Genomic DNA, 22,450 nt, shown 5'->3' on the forward strand with positions numbered 1-22,450 from the left:
GATTTGCTGTACTCGAGATAAAGGGGCAGAATCAGGGCGAGTGAATTTCGTCTTCGTTGGCACTAAACAGGCAATGGACTAACTTCGAAATTTTAGCATCATTCGGAGAGAATGAAATGAAATAAAAATTAGTCAGTCAAGAATGGAGGCGTTCTTAGGACATCACAGCACCATTGTGGAGCTCTCCAAGCTGGTGCCAAGGGATTGCTGGTGCTAAACGTTGTCCCCTGAGTACAGTGGGCTCTCGAGAGGGCTGGGAGAAAGGCTTTCATAAAGCATAGATCTTGCCCAAATGTGGAAAACCTTTGGGGACGTTAAAACCATTAGGGATCCGTAGCCCTGATTTGAACCAGCAGAATAAACAAACCCCTGCCCAAATTGGAACCCGCTGGACGCCTTTCAGAGTTATCCAACTGGGAAGGCTGGAAGCCTCCAGGGTCTTCGAGTGGGTCAATGTCTTAGTTCAACCGCTGAGCTCGAAGCCAATGAGACTGTCCTCTGTGGAAGTCTCTTTGCACACACCTCAGTGGCACACCTGCAAATGCCTCGTGTTCTAAACCGAAGGGGGGTTACAGCCGAGGGAGAGCTTTTGGAAGCATGTTACACATTCAGGAACTGAGCTGGAAAAGTGCCAGAGAGCATTCAGATTTTCCATGGACAAGGTCTTGGTCCATTCCCAACCTTGATTTCTATTTTCAAAATCCTTTGTCGCACTTTCCAGCGTAAGAGTGGCTTTCTGTGTGCCTGCCAGAGCATACCTTTACTGTCTCTCTCCCCAGAACAGTCAGGTGGCATATTTTTGAGACTCTATTTTGATACCATATGTAAATAAAATGGGGGACAGGGAATTAGATATGTCCATTTACTCCATAGCCAATGGAATGTGTGCAATGACTTGGGCTTTATGGTAGTCATGGGGCTGGGGGTTCAGGGCATGGCGAGGACACCAGAGAGGGAGTTTGAAGAGGGATAGAACTGGCTACCTGGTGTTCACAATCTGTTACGGTGTGGGGATGGAGCAAGGAGGAGATGCAGAAAGGCAGCTTCAGGAACACGGGCTTGGCTGCAGGCTTTGTCTCTGCGTGGGACAGCAAGGAGTCAGGTCTGGCATGAAGGAGGGAACATAGAAAATGCAGCTGGAAAGGGCCTACTGGTCAGAGGACCTTCCGGAGCTGTGGGTGGGCCCTGGGTCAAGCCAACCCTCAGGGGGGGCCAGGGCTCGGACACACCCGCTCTTCCTGGCAGAGTTCTCTCCCATCCACACTGAGCCCTTCCTGAGATTCCAAGCTGCGTTAGCCATGGTCCTGACCTCACCTGTCCTAAAGGGCTCCGTGGTCCTCAGTCAAGTTCCTTTCTCCTTCATTAGTGTAGCCATGCGAACGTTGCGTTTGTTTGTTTATTTTGTCCCACTAACACCTGTTCTAAAAAGAAAATAAGGAGAGAGGATGGAGAGGGTGAGAAGAAGAGGGGGTGGGTAATATCTACAGATCCACCCCAACAGGTAATGTTCAGCAAAGGAAAGACTCATACTTCCTCATCCGAAAGCCAGTCAGGTAGCAGCCTTGCCAGTGGATTCCATGGGTGGGAATTCCACTTCTTTGCCTCTGCTTTAACTAGACTTGAAGAGACTGAAGCAGCTGAAGAAAGGCCCCTGACTGGCATGGCTGCCATATTCCTTCTAGAACCTTCCGAACTCGCTGTAGAGGGTTCAGGTCTTTGTTGCTTGTGGCCCTCGATGTCATGACTTGCCTGCATATTTTACCCTCTCTACCTGTTCATTGGAGATCAGTTATCAGGACTCCTGCATGCCTGGGACGCTGCTAAGTGCTAGAGATTGCAGCATGCTCTGGTCACTGCTTAGAAGTCACACCAAGCATAAGAGGGTCAAGCAGCCGCGCTGTGGACTGAGGACGTTGACTGAGAACCCTGTCTGGGTCGTACACATAGAGTCGTGCACACTTGCTATCTACTAGTTGCAATGGAGTGGCGTCAGTGGCAACTTGTGGCAACAACGTATGTACAGAGCAGAACCTTGCTCCCCAGGGTGTTCATGGCTGTGATCTTTTGGAAGCAGATCAGGTCTCTGGGTGGGCTAGTGTCCCAGGATGTAACCGTTTGTGCCACCCAGGGGCCCTTTACTTAGACATAAATCCTGGTGGTTTTGTTTGGGGCCAGAGACTGAGTTAGAAATCTCCCACTCACCTGTCCGTTTGTGACCTTTCGAAATAATATGATTAAGGCTGATCGTTTCTGCCCCTCAGCACAGATCAATTCATGAGAACCCATATCTTTAAGAAAGGACCCTTCTATAATGGAACAACTTTGATGTGGGCTTCGGTGTTGAAAATACGTTTCTGAGAGGCATCCATGAGCCATTGTGGAGGCCTCTGATTGGGTTATTCAAACTGGGAGCCTCCGTGGAATAGTCCTATAAATCCAAGCATGTTGATGTGTGACATTCAGTTTGTTGACTGTGGACCAGTATACAAACTTAAGCTACTACTGCTACTGTTGAGGAAAACAGTTGTGGTGGTGGTGGTGGGAATGGGTGCCTGAAGCCAACTGGGATTCATTCAGGACTCTGAGTGCTTCTGTGCCGGAAGCCACCCCGCTTGTGATAAAACTCCTTCCAAACTGTGCTTCTCTGCCGTCAATGCGCCTACATTTCGCAGGGCTCTTGTAAAACTGCCTATCCAGATTTACTGGGTGCTAGGTGGAGCGCAGATTCGCATTTTTTCCCCCCGGCTTTCTCAGATGCTGTTCAGTTGCTGCTCCCAGGTTCTCAGAATAGCCAGGGTCTAGCTGTCCTCAGAAAGCCTCTCCAGGGGTCCTTCCTGTGTTTGTTGCCTTTTATGTCACCCACTTTTCCTGTGGAGAGCTAACCCATCCTCTTAAGCCAGGAGTATCTATCCCAGGCCCACACTTGCCTGCCCCCACACCGAACAATAGCTTCAGCCTGCTGTAGCGCCACCTGCAGGCGATATGTTTTTATGATCTCCTGGTATATTTGTCCCACTCCCCTCACCTGGCCCTCTGGAATTACTTCTTCGAACCCTGGAACATTGATCTAAGCCAATCAAGTTCACAGTGAACGTAGAAAAACCTTAGTGTGAGTTTTCCAATTTCTGAGAAATACACGCAGCGCCTGTAATAAGAGCAGCTACCATGCTTTGAATCGGGAGCCCCGTGCCATCAGCGGTTCTAAGTGCTGGGCCAACAGCACCCTCTTGCAAGTCAGCGCCATGTGGTCTTGAGACCAGCAGACTCTCAGAGTGTACCTGACAGCTGATGAATTAGAATCCTCATTTGAAGCAAAATTGGCCAGTCAAGATCTGGGTTCAAAGCTAACTATTCAACCTTAAACTTTTCTCCCCTGCCTTCCTCCTTAGTCTCTTGGCCTCATTCAGCCTCGAACTCAATATGAAAATACTCCAAGTGAGTTTCCCCTGCTACTCAGAGGATGTAGTCAGAGGCAGTTGGAAAGAGGATATTTCTAGTTGGTGATCTTTCCCGTAAGGAGGGCAGGGGCGACCACCTGCATCCCTTTCAGTGAAGGAATTACAGAGTCGTGAGCTATGGTCTACCTGGTGTCCGAAAATATAATCATGTAATTGTGTATGCTTATATCTATAACTATAGACAAAAGGAAGTGGCCTGGAAAGAAAGAAAAGACGTGTGAGTAATTAGCCTTCAACCGAGTGAAGGAGCCACATTTCCTAAGTGGTTGAATGACCCGTCCGCCCCCTTGGTTCACGTGCTTCTCCACAGTGAGTGTGACCACACGCCCACCTATGTCACAGCCTGTCCAGAGTTCGCGTGAAAACAAGCAGGCCTTGTACACGCCTCTGTGGCACGTTTTATGTACATCTCGTGTAATTCCCCAAACAACTTGACGCAGTAGGATGATGGTTCATTCCCATTTTAAGAGTGAGAAAGCTGAGACAGACGAGAGTTCTGCGCCCTCATACATTTCAGTTCTTGAAGCGCGTGGTAACACGTAAGGAGAGACAGGGGACCGAGAAGGAAAAGAAAGCTAACGGCCACAGCCCCCCTGCTACCCCGCAGTGATTCTTCCTGGCTGCAAACTGATTTTCCCACCTTCTTCTATCTGCACCGTTGTTTCCTGCTTACTCGTCCGAGGGGGGAGTGCCCAGGAAACGGATGTGCTCGCCTACTCTGCTCTGCGAGGTTCATTGCAGTTAAACAACGACTGCATGGCTATGGCTGAGAAGGGATTTGAACCTGGGCCCAGGTCGCGTCCCTGAGTGCTCTCCCATGGTGCATCTGAAACCCCAGGCTCCTCTCTCACTACTCTGGTCAAAGGGTACCTGTGCAATGAATGCAGAGCCCCAGGCTCTCAGGCCTGTGCAGTGAGACTTGGCAGCAGTGGAGGGGGATTCCAGGTGCCGGGTAGCCCAGGCTGTCCATGTCTGCTGCGGGAGCCACGCCTCTTTGGTCTCTGCTGCTAGGACTCACTGGAGAGAGTCCCACCGCTGCTCTGCTCCCAGGTCCGATGACTGTTTTCTATCAAATCAGAGAGGGACTGAGGTCAGGAGGGAAGTGTGAGGTCCCTCAGACCTGTGCGTTTCCTTCACACCTTCATCCAGCTAGCCTGTACCCTCCTCTCATCTGCCATGGCCGTCCTGGACGTCCATCCCTTCACAGGGCCAAATGGCCATTCTCACCCCCCTACACGTTGACTCAGGGGCAGTTTGTTCAGAGTCCTTTCGCTCTTTCACAGCAGACAGCGATCAGACCTTCATGCTGGGGCAGACATTCATGAGGGGCAGTTAAGTGAGAGCAAGAGTGGGGAGGAAAGGACCAATTCCCGCCCCAGCTGATGGATGAGCACCTGCGTACCTGTCTCCGAGACTTCGCACCTGGAAAAGACAAAGGCGATGTCATAGAAACCACTTGAAAAGGTAGATCCAGGTTGGATGTCCTTGAGTCTCAGGTGTTGGGACCTTCAGGCTGAACACCCGAACAGAAGCATCAGGATTGGATCATCCGCTTGCTTACCTGCGAGTGTATGGCTTTGAGAGAAGCTTTTTAAGACGCCCACGTGGTGCTGTGGGCAGGTCATCGGGCTGCTAACCACAAGGTCATCCTTCAAGCCAACATGCCACTCTCGGTCTCGTGCTGTGAGTTGGAATTGACTCAATAACAGCGGATTGGGTTTGGTTTTTCTTGAGGTTGGGGGAGATGAGCCAAAGATGGGGCAAGTAGAGCTAAGACAGTGGAAGTCTGGGGATGCCGCAAGGAAGTCCAGGAGCCTGCTCCACAGCCAGAAAGCTAAGATAGTTCAAGGTCCTAAAACCAAGACTATGAAGTCTTAGGGAGATGAGGATATGGTGTTGGGTTTAAAGTTATAGATCACCAAGCTATCTCCACAAAACTCAATAATGATTTTAATGAACCAAGTCTTTAGGCCTCTCAATGTATCGTTCGTCAGTCATCATTTTGACAGAACTGGGGGTGTTGTTTTTTTTTCCCTGTAAAGATGGGTTTGAATTTGTGAGCAAAGATCTACTCAAACCAACAAACGTACAAACGTCACCATCCGCATAAGCAAATACAAAACAGAACCGGTTCAGCCACATCACACAGATTGAAGCCACATAATGGATATTCCTTGAGAACTTGCCTTGGTCTGGCATCTCGTCAATCAACGTGGCATTGCGTTCTATGACTGTCCAGGTTTGGGTCCCCTTTCACATGGACAAGGGGAATGAACTGTTGAAGTCTGCACAGAAACCCAGGTTCTCAAGTACAGGAAATGGCTCAGACAGTGGTGAAGGTTCCCCAGCCTTGTCAATGGAAGGAAACTGTGCCGTTAAAATGATTAAGATAGCAAAGTGTATGTTACACATACTCTTGACCGCGGTAAAATGAAAAGACTAAAGAGAAAGCAAAGAAATGGTTAAGGGCAGGGACTTGGGCGACAGATGAGCTGGGCGGGCACCTTGCCCTTACTACTGACGACATGCAGACATTTGGGTAAGTTGCTTATCCTTTCAGAGTTTCCTTGGTCGTAACAAGGAACACTAATTGTACTTAGCCCACAGAGATGATGGGTAGACCAAGTGAGACACCTAAATACAATTTTACAAGTAACATGCTCAGCTGAGTGGTAGGGTCTATAAATGTTAACAAGTAATATTATCCGTATCATTATTATTACTTTTTATGAGCCAAAAAAGTGTGTGTGTGTGTGTGTGTGTGTGTGTGTGTGTGTCTGTCTGTCTGTCTGTCTTGGGGTGGGGGGCGGGAAACTTCTATGTGAATGTTTTTTTTCTCATTAAGTGACCTTGACCTACCAAAGTCTGTTACAGGTCATCGTAATAGCATCTGGTCAATCAAATTCACAGGTCTTCTTTTAAGTCATTGGCCTGCTTTAATTGATGTTTGTATTGCCAAGAGTTGAAAATGTGATTATAAAGAACTCAATAAAGAGTAGGTATCCAACAGGACATTTTTTAAAAGACAAAAATCTATTCCCTTCCTTTAAAACAAACAGGTCTTTTAAAAAATATAGGAGTGTTTGTGATTTGAAGTCATGGTTACAGCCATGTCCCAATTTGCCATCTGTTTTGCCCGACAGACAGGTCTAAGAGAGAGCCAGAATTGCAAATAGACAGAAAATGTGTGTTTGTTTTCTTCCCCAGCTAGACTGTTTAACGTGGAGTGCAGATAAAAATGAATGTACTGTTACATATGTGAAAATCCATGTCGTATACAGTATTAATGCAACAGTGGGCACAGTCATCTGAATAGATACAGAAAAACCACTGACAAAACCCAACACTGTTTCACGATACAGACATTCAACAGTCAAAGAGCAGAATGGAACTTTCTCAAACTGGTCAAGAGCATCGATGAAAAACCCACAGCCAACATCGCTCTAAGCAGTACAAGGCTAAAAGTGCTCCCTTTCGGAGCAGAAACGTGATCGGTATATCCAGTCTTACCACTTCCGTGCGCCACTGTACTGGCTTGTAGCCAAACAATTAATAAAGAGAAAGAAAGCGTGCCCATATTGGAATTGGAGAATTAAAACTATCTGTACTAGCAGATGGCATGAGCTTGTACATAGAATTCTAAAGGATCTACTAACAATTTTTCAGATCTAATAAAGAAGTTTAACAAGGCTGCAGAATACAAGATTAATATGCAAAACTAGCTCTATTTCTACACACTGCTGTTGCTGTTAGGTGCCATTGAGTCGCTTCCAATTCATAGCAGCCCTGTGCTCAGCAGAGGGGAACGCTGCCTGGTCCTGCGCCATCCTCGCCATTGCTCCCATGTCGGAGCCCATCATTGCCGCCACGGGTCCGTCCACCTTGTCAGGAGTCTTCCTCTTTTCGCTGCCCCTCTAGGTTCCCAAGCATGATGGGTTTTCCCCAGGGACTGGTCTCTTGATAGCCTGTCCAAAGTACTAGAGACCACGTCTCGCCGCCCTGTTTTTAAGGCTGTGCTTTCTTCCAGGACAGATTTGTTTGTTCTTTTGGCAGACTACCTACTTTCCATATTCTTCTCTAGCCCCATCATGCAAATTCATTGGTTTTTAAAAAATAAATCATTTTATTGGGGCTCGTGCAACTCTTTATCACAATCCATACATCCATCCTTTGTGTCAAGCACATTTGTACATTTGTTGCCCTCATCATGCTCAAACATTTTCTTTTTACTTGAGCCCTTGGTATCAGCTCCTCATTTTACCCTCCCTCTCCCACCCTCCCTTCCTCCCTCATGAACCCTTGATAATTTAGAAATTATTCTTATTTTTTCATGTCTTACACGGTCTAATGTCTCCCTTCACCCATTTTTCTGTTGTCCATCCCCATGGAAGAGGGTTGTAGGTAGATCATTGTAATCAGTTCCCCCTTTCTCCCCCACCTTCCCCCTACCCTCCTGGTGTGGCTACTCTCAATATTGGTCCCAAGGGGCTTATTTGGCCTAGATTTCCTGTGTTTCTAGCTCTTAGCTGTACCCGTGTACATGCTCTGGTCTAGCCAGGTTTGTAAGGTAGAATTGGGGTCATGATAGGGGGGGGGGCGGGGAGGAGCATTAAAGAACCAGAGGAAAGCTGTATGCTTCATCAGTGCTATACTACATCCTGACTGGCTCGTCTCCTCCCTGGGACCCTTCTGTAAGGGGACAAATATATCAATTCTTTAGTCTTCTTTACTTAATGTCCAGTTTTCACATGGGTAGTGTGCATGTATTTCTACACACTAGCAATAGACGATCTGAAAATGAAGTTAAGAACATAGAGTCATATACAAAAATTATGCATGCATATTCATAAATAGCCAATAAGTGGGAACAACCCAAATGTTTATCAACTGATGAATGGATAAACAAAATGTGGTATATTCATACAATGGAATAGTGTTCCGCTGTAAAAAGAAAATGAAGTTCTAATTCATTCTCGGTTAATGAACACTGAAGACACGCTTCATGAAAGAGGCTGGACACAGAAGGTCACTTGTAGCTAGATTGCATTGTAGGAAATGACAGGAGAGGCAGATCCACAGGGACAGAGAGAAGACTGGTGGCTTCCTGGGGCCGACGAAGGGGAGCTACGGAGGAGTGAACTTTGGAGTGATGGCATTTTCTAGATTCAGTTATGGGATGGCTGCCCGGCGCAGTGAATACACTGATGACCACTGAACTGTATGGTGTGTGGATTAAATCTTTTTTTAAGTACACAGAGAGCTCAGCAATATTTTAGCATAAAAGTCTTTAACTTGAGGATTTCTCTAACATCTTGACTTGTTGGCTGACAAGGCCAAGCTAGAAAGCATGTGAAATGTTATCTTTACAGAAAAAAAGAGCAACAGCTAAAACAGCAAGTGTGTATGTGTGTGTGTGTATGCGCACACCATACATGTATGTTTTAGTGGTGCAAGCGTATTTTACTGGGAAATCCATTACTACAATGTGTGGTGAGCCTGGTGAACACTTCTTTTTCTATGAATGAGGGAGCTATCACCTGTCGTCTTTGGAAAGTGCCTTTGATTCTGGCGGGCACCACATCAGAGGCACAGTTGCAAGCTTTCAAAGTAAAGTTTCTGTGGCCTGAAATGTTTTGATACAGAACTTTGCCTCCCGAAGCTTATGCACAAAGGGTCTGGAATTCCTTCTTCCTCTTTCTAATGATAACAGGAAAACAGCAAATGACTGAGTGCTTTTTGAAAAGTTACCAAACATTCCACATGGCTTTTCTGATTTTAATGTTCTCCTTATTGCTATGGAACACTTGATGTGTAGCATAATGTCAGGCAGCCAGTCAGTGACTGAGCAACCCCGGTCTGTCACTCCCAAGACCTCACTTACAATCACTGAATTGCAATCTGTGGTCCTGTTTTCTCCATCTCCTGCACTCCCCCCACAAGAGTTTGCAGCACCTCAGATAATAACACCGAGTCGGTGAGGCTGCAGGACAGAGAAAGCTCTGGATGAAGGAGTCTACTTCGAGCTTTGTCTCCAGACAATCCGCTCAAAGACTTTGGGCAAGAAGCTTGACCTCTCAGCGACATAGGTTTTTTTAAAATAAAATATGTAAAATGTGGAATATTTGCCCAACTACCCCTTGCTTGTAAAGCAGCAGCGCAGCAAAACAGAGGAAGACCTTCGAGGAGATGGATGGGCACAGCGGCTGCATCGATGGGCTCAACCAAAAGAGCAATTGTGAGGATGGCCCGGGACCAGGCCGTGTTCCCTTCTGCTGTTGTTAGGAGTTGGAACCAACTCAACAGCCCCTAACAACGGCCCTAACAACAATGAGAATGACCTCTGAAGTGGCCTATGTATTGAACTGCTCACTACAAGATCAGTGGTTCACACCCACCCCCATGAGACTGTCTGCTCTTGTGAAGATTTAAGTCTTAGACACCCAAAAGGGCAGTTCTACTTTGTCCTAAAGGGTTTCTTTGAGTCGTAATCTACTTGATGACAGGGAGTTTGGTTTTGGGTTTTGGACCAATCCAGTCTATTCAACGTAGTTAGAAATAGGTGGCTAGACTAATTTCTAAATTATCAAGGGCTGGGGGAGGAGTGAGGAACTGATACCAAGGACTCACATAGAAAGAAAATGTTTTTTAAATGATAATGGTAACAAATGTGCAAATGTGCTTGACACAATGGATGGATGGATGGATGGATGGATGGATGGATGGATGGATGGATGGATGGATGGATTTTGAAAAGAGCTGTCTGAGCCCCCAATAAAATGATTTTTTAAAAAAAAACAAAAAAGAAATAGGTGGCTAGAGAGTTGTCATGATAAAATAGTAAATGTGCTTGAAAAGAACTGAGGCCCTGGAAACTTCTCAGTGTGAGTATGAAAAGGTAACACAATTCAAAAACCCAAGCGCACTGCCATTGATTGAGCCAGTTCCTCGTGCAGTAGAACTCCACTGGTTTTCTTTTCAGGAGAAGCCTCGCCTCTCTTCCGAGGAGTGGCTGGGGGGCAACCAGGGCAATACAAGAAGCACATGTAAAGATGCGTTCGCAAGACTGTTTCTAATGGTGACATTGTTAATGTAACATTGACCTCTAACTCAAAAACTCATTACCATCGAATCCAACTCATAGCAACCCTAGCGGACAAGGTAGAACTGCCCCTGTGCGTTTCTGGGACTTGCTCTTTAGAGGAGGAGAGAGCCTCATCTTTCTCCCGCTAAGTGGATGGTGTTTCAAACTGCTGACCTTACGGTTAGCGGCCCCGTGTGTAACTGGTATGCCAACAGGACTATTACAAACCAAGTTATAGAAGACTACTTTCATATTTAGGGAAATGTATACTATAGAGGAAGTGGATTGTTTTGTTTTGTTTCCCTTTAAAGTTAAAAAACGTGTCATGTCACAATTTTATAAGTCTTTAAAAATATAGGAAAAAACACGAAATCTTCACAAAAATATTAGCAGAAGTCATGTTCCCCATTTCGCAGCAAACCCCTATTTTGTGTAGAAAACAGTGGTAAAAACTGTTTGTTTTATTCTTTAGGATTCTGTCAGATGGTTTTCTGCTGTGAGACTCTGCAGCGAACTTTTGTTTGTTTTGTTTTTGCTTTTTTTCTGAATACATCTCCATTAATAATCCAGTCTTATTTTCTGTAAGTACTGACTTAGAAAAAAATATGCTTCACTTTATCTTTTTAATGCAGTATTGAGAACAGGCCTAGTAAATCTATTTGTTGCGAGATTGATTTGTTGCCCTGAAAACCAATGGCAGATGATGAGAAAGAATCGCCAGCTAATGAATCCGTGCCTAAACTCGTCACTTTTCTGTTGAAAAGCAATTTTCAGCTCTGCCTGAGCTTTCCGCCAACTCCCCTGATCGCTCCATGTCATTACTCCTGTAATTATAACTGTGCCTTTCAGAGCCTAGGAAATGTTCCCCTTGAACCTGACATCTAACTTTTTTTTTTTAAGGTGGCTGCCCACAAATTAAAATAAAAGGAAATCGATTTTGCTTTCTTTTCTGGCTGTGGTTTGAAGTAACTTTTCAAAAGAATATTGTAATGTGGAATCTGAAAAGTTGGGCACCAATTTGCCCAAGAGATGTTGCATTATCTGCGTTGGCGGGTGGGGAATTAGATATCCTTTTAATTTATTTTTAAGAACTACTGCCACATGTGCATCAAGAATAAAAGTAAGATATGTCAATAAAAATATTATTAAAAAATGAAAGTTAGCCAAACACAAGTCTATCTAGATAAGATAGGCTGGATAAACTATCTGGAGGAGAAAACAATGGGACTGATGGTTCCAGGGTGACATGGGAGAGGGGAAGGTAGGGAAAAGGAAGTAGGTGTTAACAAATCCAGGAACAAGGGAGCAACAAGTGATCCAAAATTGGTGGCGAGGAGGGTGTGGGAGGCCTGGTTGGGCTTGATCAAGGGCAATGTAACTGAGAGGAATTACTGAAACCCAAATGAAGGTGGAGCATGATCGTGGGACAAGAGGAAAGTATAAGAAAATAGAGAAAAGAACTAGGAAGCAAAGGGCATTTATAGAGGTCTAAATACAGGCATGTACATATGTAAATATATTTATATATGATGGTGGGGAAATAGATCTATGTGCATATATTAATAGGTTTAGTATTAAGGTAGCAGATGGACATTGGGCCTCCTCTCAAGTACTTCCTCAATGCAAGAACACTTTGTTCTATTAAACTGGCATTCCATGATGCTCACTTTCCTGACACGATCCCTGAAGACAAAGCAGGTGTACAGGCAAATGTGGTGAAGAAAGCTGATGGTACTGGGCTATCAAAAGATATAGTGTCTGGGGTCTTAAAGGCTTGAAGGTAAATAAGCAGCCATCTAGCTCCGAAGCAACAAAGCCCACATGGAAGAAGCACACCAGCCGGTGTGATCACGAGGTGTAGAAGGAATCAGGTATCAGGCATCAAAGAACAAAAAAAATCAAATTGTGAATGAGGGGGAGTGCAGACTGGGGACCCAGGGCCCATCCTTAGGCAACTGGACATCCCCTTACAGAAGGGTCGTGGAGAGGAGACAAGCCAGTCAGGATGCAGTATAGCAATGATGAAACATACAACTTTCTTCTAGTTCATAAATGCTTCCTCATCCACCCACCCCTATCATGATCCCAATTCTACCTTACAAATCCGGCTAGACCAGAGGATGTGCACTGGTACAGATAGGAACCGGAAACACAGGGAATCCAGGACAGATGAACCTTTCAGGACCAGTGCCGAGAGTGGTGATACCAGGAGGGTGGAGGGAGGGTGGAATAGAAATGGGGAACCGATTGCAAGGATCTACATATCACCCCTTCCCTGGGGGAGAAATAATAGATGAGTGGGCGAAGGGAGACGTCGGACAGTGTAAGATATGAGAAAATAATAATTTATAAATTATCAAGGGTTCATGAGGGAGGGGAAAAATTAGCCAATACCAAGGGCTCAAGTAGAAGGAAAATGTTTTGATAATGATGATGGCAACAAGTATATACATGTGCTTGACACAATGGATGTATGTATGGATTGTGGTAAATTGTACAATCCCCCAATAAAATAATATATATACACACACACATATATATAATAAAAACACTCTATAGTACTCCTGCCATGACAAACATACCAAAGAAAATCCATTAACAACTGGGATTATGGCCAGAGGCATAGAGGTTGCGATTTTGGGGGGCGGGGGAGACATAATTCAATCCATAACACTCACCCTTAATCCCTCTCTGCATTTCTTTTCCCAGATGGTCAGCAATGTAAGGGGAGGAACCAGTAGTACCCTTTCTTTCTCTGTAAAGTATCAAAACGGTCTATGCATGGAACAGAGTGTGCATCAGGTCTGCTTCTGAAAATGGAAAACTGAGACTCTGAGAGTTAGACAAGTACATGAGTGGTGGAAAAGGTTATGGAGCTCCACTGCTAATTAAAGGGTTCGGGGTTCAAGTCCACCCAGAGACATCCCTGAGAAAACGCTTGGTGATCTACTTGCTGAAACTCAGCCTTTCTCCATCCTACAGATGAGCACAGATCCACTGGTAAACGCAGAGGAGATTTCCACTGATCAGGAGCAGTTCCGTAACAACTGATTGAATAGGAGATAGGAAAAGTACAGGACAATGCCAGACAGCTCTTCATACCAAGAAAGAGCATGTAGACTTGTCCACCGGGCATAGAATTTGGTTCAGAAACCTACACAATGTCGAATGGCTTTCAAATAACTACGTTTGTAGAGGAGAGCCACCCATGTGTAACCATGACTTTCGTTGCTTTGTTTCAGAGCGTCAGCTAGGTACCTCCATGGCCAATCCCAACGCCCTCGCGTCAAGTACAGCTGGGATCAGCAAGGAACTGATCGACCTGCAGTCCCTCATCCAGTTCCCAGAAGAAGTTGCCAGCATTTTGACGGAACAGGAGCAGAATATCTACCGCAGGGTCTTACCCGTTGACTACCTTTGCTTCTTAACCCGGGATTTGGGGACTGCTGAATGCCAGAAGTCCCTCCCCTGCCTCAAAGCGTCCATCTCAGCATCGATTCTGACACCCCAGAATGGAGAGCACAATGCCCTGGAGGATCTCGTAATGAGATTTAATGAGGTAAGACGTCACTTTGAGATAGTTTGGTCATTGACTGGACGGTAAATTATGCTGAAGCATGTTAATAGTATCAACGACCTCCCTGCCTTGCTACTGCATGATGGTTGCTTTTCTTCCCAGGCAATACGGTAGACGGTCCACCTTGTCATCGTCCCCCTCACTGCACTGCAGCCTGCACTGAAGCCTGGTTGATCCAATCTCCAACCTCTATCATTACCAAGTCCACCAATCTTTCCGCTTTGGATAAGCAGACTTTCAATATCCACTTCCACCTGAGTATTGCCCAAATAATCTGTCTGGGGCCAACTTCAAATATTCTACCCCTTGTTCCCACGGGTGCCTTTAAGGCTACATGTCTCCATTTTGAGTTTTGGAAAACATGATCCTTGGCCATATCTCTCTGCCTAGCCTCTCAGGCCAGGCTTGTGTTTGGAGCACGCTGTCTTAGCTGTTGAGTCTGATCCAACTCACGGCCTTGCCATTTGTGTCGAAATAGAACTGCATGCCATCGGGTCTTCGAGGACTGGTCTTCCAGAACTCTACCACCGCCTCTTTCTTCCAGAGTGGTCCTGGGCGGATTTGAACGGCAAACTCCTGCGCTAGTGTCTGAGCAGTTGACTGTTTGCATCATCCACGCACCATGTTGCGGGGTGGTGTGGGTTACAGTTGCAGGTGCTGGTCTCACCCCAAGCTGAAGCACACAGCCCCTCTGGGAGTCCACAGGAAAGCTTGCAGACCTACTGCCCTGCTAGTTACTTCTTAAAATAAACAGCCTGGTGTTCTTGATTTTCTTTCCTGGTAAACAGTAGAGTAGAAACTGAAAGTTCCAGCAAATTGAATGATGTTACTAGAGCTTTTTACTGGTGTGTTTTACTGTGTTTTGTTTTTTCAATTCTAGGTCTATTCGTTTTTCTTTCTTTTTTTTTTTCAAGTAACCCCACCTGAACTTAAGAGTGATTTTACTGGGCCTTTAAAATCTAATTTTAAATTCATTCTGGAGGAAGAAATCTTGGACTTCTTACCCTCCCCGCCATAAATTCAGGAATCAAATATAAGCCAGTGATTTCACTAATTCAGAGTTAGTGATATCATGAATCACAGCTGGGGTGAAGCAAGTTTTTGACTATCTCTGAAAATAGTTTAGCGAACCAACTACAGAACATAAACAAGGTTTCTGGGAAAACACTTAAACTGCTTAAGAGAACAGTCTGTTTTCAAGTATACTCAAGCATCTATTTTCATACAAATAATGGATATGCTGATTAGAAATCAGTCTTACATGGTCATTAAAGGCCAATCCCAATGATCTTCACTAGGCAAACCTGGGGTAACTAGATTCTAGTTGTTTGATATACTTAAGGATAAGAAAAAAAGCTGCACTTAATTCAAAGAACTATAACCCAAACCCCTGACGATTTAGGCAGTTCTGCCTCATAGCTACGATATCGCACAGAACAGAACGCCTTCCTAGGGTTCCCAAGACCATAAGTCTTCATGGGAACAGACGGCCTCCTTTCTCCCAGAGACCTTACAGAGGTTAGCAACTCATTACTTAACCTTTATTGTATTGAAATAGGGTTCTTAAATCCAAGTTTCCCCTGCTTCCAAATTAGAATGGCTTTAGTCTTGTAACGTAAGGGAAGGAAAGGTATTGGTGTTTATTTACTGGGTGCTTTGCACTGAATAGTTTCACATTTTTAAATCCCACTAATTCCTAAGGCAGTTCTCATTACCCCTGTCTCGCAAAGGAAGAAAAGTGCTGTTGAGAAAGGGAAATTATCTGAGTCTAGGCCAGCTATGAACCACAATACGTGAACGGTTGGCTTCTGCGGATTAAACTCTAAGTGACAGGATACTGTTTATACAAATAATGGAAGTTGGTGTTAAGGCTAAACTTTCAATACCACTCATTCACGATGGCAGAGCCGCACCTACCAGATTAATACATGTCATAATGAAGAAGCAGGGCATTGAAATAATAAGTATATGGTAGTTCTGGGCCACCATTCCTTGGGCACCCTCGACTAAAGTCCATTGTCCGTCCATTCAGTGCCCTTGGGATAGAAGCCATCCATCTGCTTCTCACACTAGGGAGTTTCAGCCTTAAGTCTAAGGGCTACAGGTGAGGGATTAGTTCTATTGACACGACCCTGCTTGATTCTCACCCTCATGAAGAGATCACAGAAGATATGGGTGCTATAGCAAAGTGTGGTGAAGAAACTAGATGGTGCCCGGCTATCGAAAGGAATAGTGTCAGGGGTCTTAAAGGCTGTCCTCAAACAAGCAGCCATCTAAGTGAGGCATGGAAGAAACACACTAGCCTGCACGATCCAAGGACTATAAATAATAAAATCCAAGTCTGAAGGAGGGAATGGCGTAAGAGCTTAAACTGTGAACACCTGGTTTGCAGAAGGCTGTGGATGAGAGTGCAAGCCCAAGATCTATTTGCAGGGTCCGCCCATGGATGAAGCCTCGGTGACTCCCCTCCGTTCATAGTTGAGGGCTGTGAGTAGCCTTGTTAGCAGACAGAGGGCACTGTAAAGTTGAGTGTGGCAGACACAGTCAGCTTACCACCTCATCTCCCTTTTGACCCATTTAAAAGGTTTTTTTTAATTTAAAAAATGAAGAGGAAATACAGGTGTGTGAAGCCTTTAGTCAGTCCCTTCTAACCATAGAGCATGGGTGTGAGCAGACTTGCTGTCACGCCGAATGCTTTGGAAAGTGGGTGGTTGCAGATGCAGTTAGGTTCAAATGTAGCACCTTATCATTTGCTCTCCCTTTTAATCCATTTTAAATTTGTTCCAGTTTTTAATATTTTCTGCTTTCTTTTCGATTGAGGTTTTTATCTGTTTTACTTTGTTATTGGCGTTAGTTTGGGAGAGGGTTGTTGTTTAATGTTTTTCTGTAGATGAAATCCAGGTTAGGTAAATCTGTAGGTGATAATGGGATTAATGGTTCCTTGGGGTTTCAGTAGGAGAAGTTGGGGGGAGATGAGGACCCAATCAGAATGAGTACAAGAAAGAAGAAAATGATTTAAAATTGATTGTGGTGATAATTGTGCAATGTGATGGAAACTATTGAATTATATGGTATGTGAATTATATGCCAAGAAAACCGTGAAAATAAATATACAAAAGGGGAAGTTAGTCACATAGGATGTAAGTTGACAGTATTGTTAGCCCATGCTTAAGTTCTCTCAAAATTGGGTACACTAACTAAATGCAATACCTCACTGACAGGGGGGCGGAGGGACGGGAAGTTCCTTGGAACACTGGAAACTCGTAAAGACAAGAAGAGGTATTAGCTCCACGGCAGGAGTGCCAGTCCCCTTGGGAAGAACTGAATCCCTTTCTTCATGCCTTCGATTAGTCCATTAACGTTCACTCCGCTCCCCTCAGAAGCGGGGCTCTGTGATGCTGAAGCACTCAGGAGACAGCATTCTGGTCCTTGACTTCCAGAAGCTGCCAGTCTTCACGGTCTGGGCAAATAATTACCATAAAAGGCAGAAAGTACGGCAGCCGGAGTGGCACAGGCAGTGAGCACAAAGGTGTCAGGAAGTCCTGGCTGTGTGTCTAGATAGACAACCAGAGCTCTCTGATTCTCTGTGGAGTTTGGGGCTGGGCTTTGAGGAATGGAAGGGGGCAGACAGGGAATGTTAGGCGGTAAGAGAGGGCGTTCTGGACAGGAAGACCCCCAAGCAGTTTTGACCTGCCCAAGACCCCTGGTGTGGGGCGGCCATGTGCTTCAGATAATCTGTAGAACATGACCATGAGCTACACGTTTCCCAGACTCAACAAGTCCTTGCACACTGACCTCATTGTAACGCAAGGAAAGGGAAGAAAACTCCGGGTGCTTTTTGGGTTGTGCTGTGTACTGTTTTCGTTCTTAGGAAAACATGGTTCAAATAAATTCATGAAATAACTGAGAGGATTTGACTTAGATTAAGGAGATGAATTGTTCAAAATAAACTTAACTAATTTCCCTTTGTTCCATAGTCAGCAGCATTCCAAAATATTGAAACTTTTTATTTGGGTTCAACTGTGTTCTAACTTACCCTTTTATAGAAGATAAAACCTAAAACTGGAAAACCAACAACTGAGAAGCTAGAAGAGGATTCAAATATGGGTAGGCCTGACCAAAAATAACCCAAAATCTCACCGCCATTGAGTTGATTGCTGACTCACAGTGACCCCCCTGTGGGTGTCTGAGACTGTAACTGTTCACAGGAGTAGAAAGCCCAGCCTTTCTCCCTCAGAGCTCTGGTTTCCAGCTGCCGACCATGAGCATCGCAGCCTGATACATAACCACTACACCGTCAGGGCTCTTCACTATTAGGCCTTAGCCAGGCAAGAAGGGAAAGCTATTCCTAGAGAAGGAGCCCAGGTGGTGCTATGGATTCGTGGTGGGCTGCTAACCACAAGGTCAGTGGTTCAAACCCACCAGCTGCTCTTTAGAAGAAATATGAGGCTGTCTGCTCCTGTAAAGATGGCAGAAACCTAGAGAGCGGTGTCCAACACAAAAGGTTTCAAGAAGACCTGTCTCCCACAGGAAGCAAAGCAGAATCAAGAAACCCTAAGAGGATGCCAACTAGATGGTGGCAAGGACAGGATAGAAAACAGCAAGGTGCATTCGAGAAAATTTAAGTACCGTATACACTCGAATATAAGCCGACCTGACTATAAGCGGAGGTAGCTAATTATTACCTGGGAAACCAGAAAAACTGATTGACTCGAGTATAAGCCTAGGGTGGGAAATGCAGGATGTGACCAGAGGGGAGAGACACACAGAGACCAGAGGGGAGAGACGGAGCGCAGCCACAGATACATCCTTACCAGTTCAGCTGCAGCGTAAGTGAATCACTACGGGTGCTTCTGTGACTGGAGCCGTCCACGTCCTAGGACAGCTCTGATTGGTTAGATGTGAGTAGACAAACATCCAGCGGGGCTTTGAATGAACAGCGGAGGAACGGCAATCACCCGTGAGATGTTACACCTCGCTGGGGTACCACTGACCCATGTATAAGCCGAACCCCAGTTTTTCAACACATTTTTTGTGCTGAAAAACTCGGCTTATTCACGAGTATATACGGTACTTTCTTCAGTGTGCTACTCCATGATACGGACGTAAGAAATGACAGTGGAAAGGTAGTCAGGGTATCAGAGCTAAAAGACCATTAAAGGGAAATCAGAAAGGAGGGCAGGAAATTGACAGGGTCAAATTTGCATTTTGAAAGACTTTCTACCGGAAGAACGGGTTATGAAAGAGATCCAATCTTGGTAACAGAGTGACCAGTCAGATCTCTTGTGGACAATTCCAGGATGAAGCTGATGTGCTGAAGATAGTGGTCGGAATGGAGCGCGGCAGGCAGGTTTGAAGAACAAACGTGGGAGTGTGAGCGGGCAGCATCAGTTGCTATCGTAGTCTGTGGCGATGAGGAGGAGGAAGAAAGAGCATCAAGCAGATAGCGAGCCGGCTGCCGGGGGTTCACAACCTGAACGTTGCGTGGGCTGAGAACAGAAGTTGCTAAGCCCTTGCCAGCCGGCAATAGAAACCTTTGAGGACGATGCGATTGCCCGGGGAGAGTGTGTAGAACAAGAACCAACAACCCAAACCACATTTGCTGCCCTGGAGTCGATGCTGATTCATGGCGGTGCCATAGAACTGAGTAGACCTGCCCCTGGGGGCTTCCAAGACGGTAACCATTTACGGAAATAGAAAGCTCCATCTTTCTCCCAAAGGACAAGGACAGTAGGCTTTCAAACAAGGAGGCCAACAGTGTCAAGGCCACAGAGAAGGAACCGAAGGGAAGGTGGTAGAGAAGCAAGGGACTGCAGTGCTGGTGGAGCCCAAGGGGTAGAGCTGTGGGAAGGCAGAGCAGAATAAGGCGTGGGAAATGGCCGGGAGCCTTGGGAAGTGGGACGTAAACGCCATCGCTTGGTTGTATTTCCGATCCCCCCTTAGCTGCACGCCAGTCTTGAACTGAAAGCCGCTTTTAACCCCAGCGCCTGAGAGGGGTGGGGCTTTTTGTTGGCTAGAGACTTCGATGCCATGTGTCCCCCCAGCCCCGCGACAAGACGGGCACACACGTAAGAGCTTCCCAGAGCCCGCACGAAGGCAGCCATTGTGTCATCATGGAAGTAGACCGAGGCATGGACCAGGGACTGGCCCTCAAGGTCTCGGTTTGGGGTGGGCTTGACCGTGCTCTGCTGCCGTGGGAGACAGGCCTTCTTGGAACCCTTACCGTTGGACGCCGCGCTCTAGTCCCGTGCTTGACCGGAAGCCCGTTTTCCGAGGGCTCCGAGAGGCAGAAGTCCGCTTTTCCCCTTCGGGTTGAGCAATTGTTTTCTTGGCCACCCACAAAGTCTCTTATTGGATAGCCTTAAATCAAATTTGTTTTCTTTTTTGGTTCATTTTCCTTCTCCTCCTCCTATCTAGCCTTTACCTATAACCCACATTTTCTTTGATCTGTGCAGGGTGCGTGTGTGTGTGTGTTTTATTCTCTTAAAAAGAGGCCTGTCACCCTCTTTTTTAGAAAAGACAAGGAGACTTTTTTTTTTTTTGCTAGATAGCTTCACCAAGAAGACCGCACACGTGTGGAGAAGGGATGTGGAGCAAATTAAGTTGGAATTCATCCTTCTTGCTTTCATTTACCTGACCACCCCCCACCCTATCTTTTTTTTTTTTTTTTTTGGCCTGCAAAGCACTGTGTTGGGGCATGGGGCTGACAGAAAGTTATGGGGGGAATCTCTTTTTCTTCTCTACTTGTATCTTCAGTCCCATGAAGAAAAGTTTCCTGCCGGCAATGCTCCTTTCTTGCCGACAGTCCATCAAAGCCCTCTGTGCAGAGTTTCTATTCAAATGTTCTTCCTCAAATCTGAACACTCAGGGGTTAATCTTTGCAAATGCCCTCGTGGTAAGGAGAATGTGGGCCCACTTGTGAAGGGATTTCTCCTGGGAGCAACATCTCCCCGGGGACATACCTCTGAGAAGCCTGAGAGATCCTCCTGAGGTGACATAGTTTGAGAACTGGTGACGCAGCTCCTTAAATGGGTCCCAGGATGTATTCTGGGAAACTCTGGCCCTCAGCAGAGGGACCTAGGCTTTAACGCTTCAGCCTCCAACGTAGCTTGGCCACAGTCTCCTCAAACGCCAGAGAAGGAACAGGGAAGGGACAAGAATTTGGCTGCAGACCAAAGCCAGGCAGATGCTGTAGAAGATGAGGTCCGTGACGCTCATGCCCTGGCACGAGGAGCTGGGCTACACAGACGTACAAGGTGAGAACGTAATCTCCTGGTTTGGATTCCAGGAACCTAACATGAGCACAAGTGTCATTCCTTGTGCTCCTCATACGTCATGCTTTCGAAAGACACAGACACGAAAATTACGTGTAAACCATGAGGGTGGAGAACATGCAGGATTGTCCCTGAGCAGAAGAACCGCTGAAGCATCCATCTGTCCTCTATTCGGGCTTCCCTCTTTGGTGGGCACCGATAGGCCCCACAGTGCCCTGTCCCCCGAAGCCCTGGAAGCCACTTCGCTCTTTCCCCCACCCCACCACTTCAGTTCATGTCAAAGTTCTATCTGGCTAGGAGAGTTATTTTGTACATTGTAAAACATTTTCCTCAAGGAAATTATTAGACGTCTAGGTATGTGCCTTTTGATGTAAGGAGCTCTATAAATTTATTCAGCCACCAAGTTGATTTCGACACAGAGTGACCCTCTTGGACAGCGTGGCGTTGGCCCTGTGGGTTTCTGAGATTGTAACTGTTTGCGAGAGGAGAAAGCCTCATCTTTTTCTGGCAGAGGGACCACTGGAGTTGAATTGCTAACCTGTGGTTGGCAGCCAACACATTCCCACTACGCCACCAGGCTCCTCGGGAGCTCTCTATAGCTCTATAAAGTATAGCTTCTTAATTTTTAGCAGGGAGAAAAACAATTGGCAAGCTTGATGAAAATGTTTAAAGCTTTTAAATTAAACCATTCAACATAATGTACACGTTTATTTCATCCACGTCCTAACAGTTTTTTCCAGTGAATTATCTCATTCGGCCCTTATATGGCAACTCTGAATGTGTGTCTCACAGGATGTCCAAAGCTTCAGCTAGTGAATCCGTAGCTCAGAGTAGTACTTGGTACCTAGTAGGTGCTCTACAAAGGCTGCTAACTGAAAGGTGAGCAGTTCGAGGCCACCAGTCACTCTGAGAGAAGACAGGGCTTTCTACTCCTGTGAACAGTTATGGTCTCGGACACTCACAGGGGCAGTTCTGCCCTGTCCCATAGGAGCACCATGAGTTGGCATCAACTAGATGGCAGGGCGTTTTCTTGTTTGGCTCATTACCCTTATCATCTGTG

The 22,450-nt window shown here is 45.9% G+C and overlaps 1 protein-coding gene across 5 annotated transcripts in view; it reads left to right on the plus strand.

Moving 5' to 3' along the window:
* PLCE1 (phospholipase C epsilon 1) overlaps window positions 1–22,450 on the plus strand; it is a 319,921-nt gene that overhangs the window by 165,862 nt on the left and 131,609 nt on the right. For all 5 annotated transcript variants that reach the window (XM_075533992.1, XM_075533993.1, XM_075533995.1 and 2 more), the window contains exon 4: window positions 13,782–14,098. In XM_075533992.1, coding sequence (XP_075390107.1) covers window positions 13,782–14,098 — 317 coding nt within the window. The remainder of the gene's footprint in view (window positions 1–13,781; window positions 14,099–22,450) is intronic.

The sequence above is a fragment of the Tenrec ecaudatus genome, chromosome 16, assembly GCF_050624435.1.
Source record: "Tenrec ecaudatus isolate mTenEca1 chromosome 16, mTenEca1.hap1, whole genome shotgun sequence".
Classification (NCBI taxonomy): domain Eukaryota; kingdom Metazoa; phylum Chordata; class Mammalia; order Afrosoricida; family Tenrecidae; genus Tenrec; species Tenrec ecaudatus.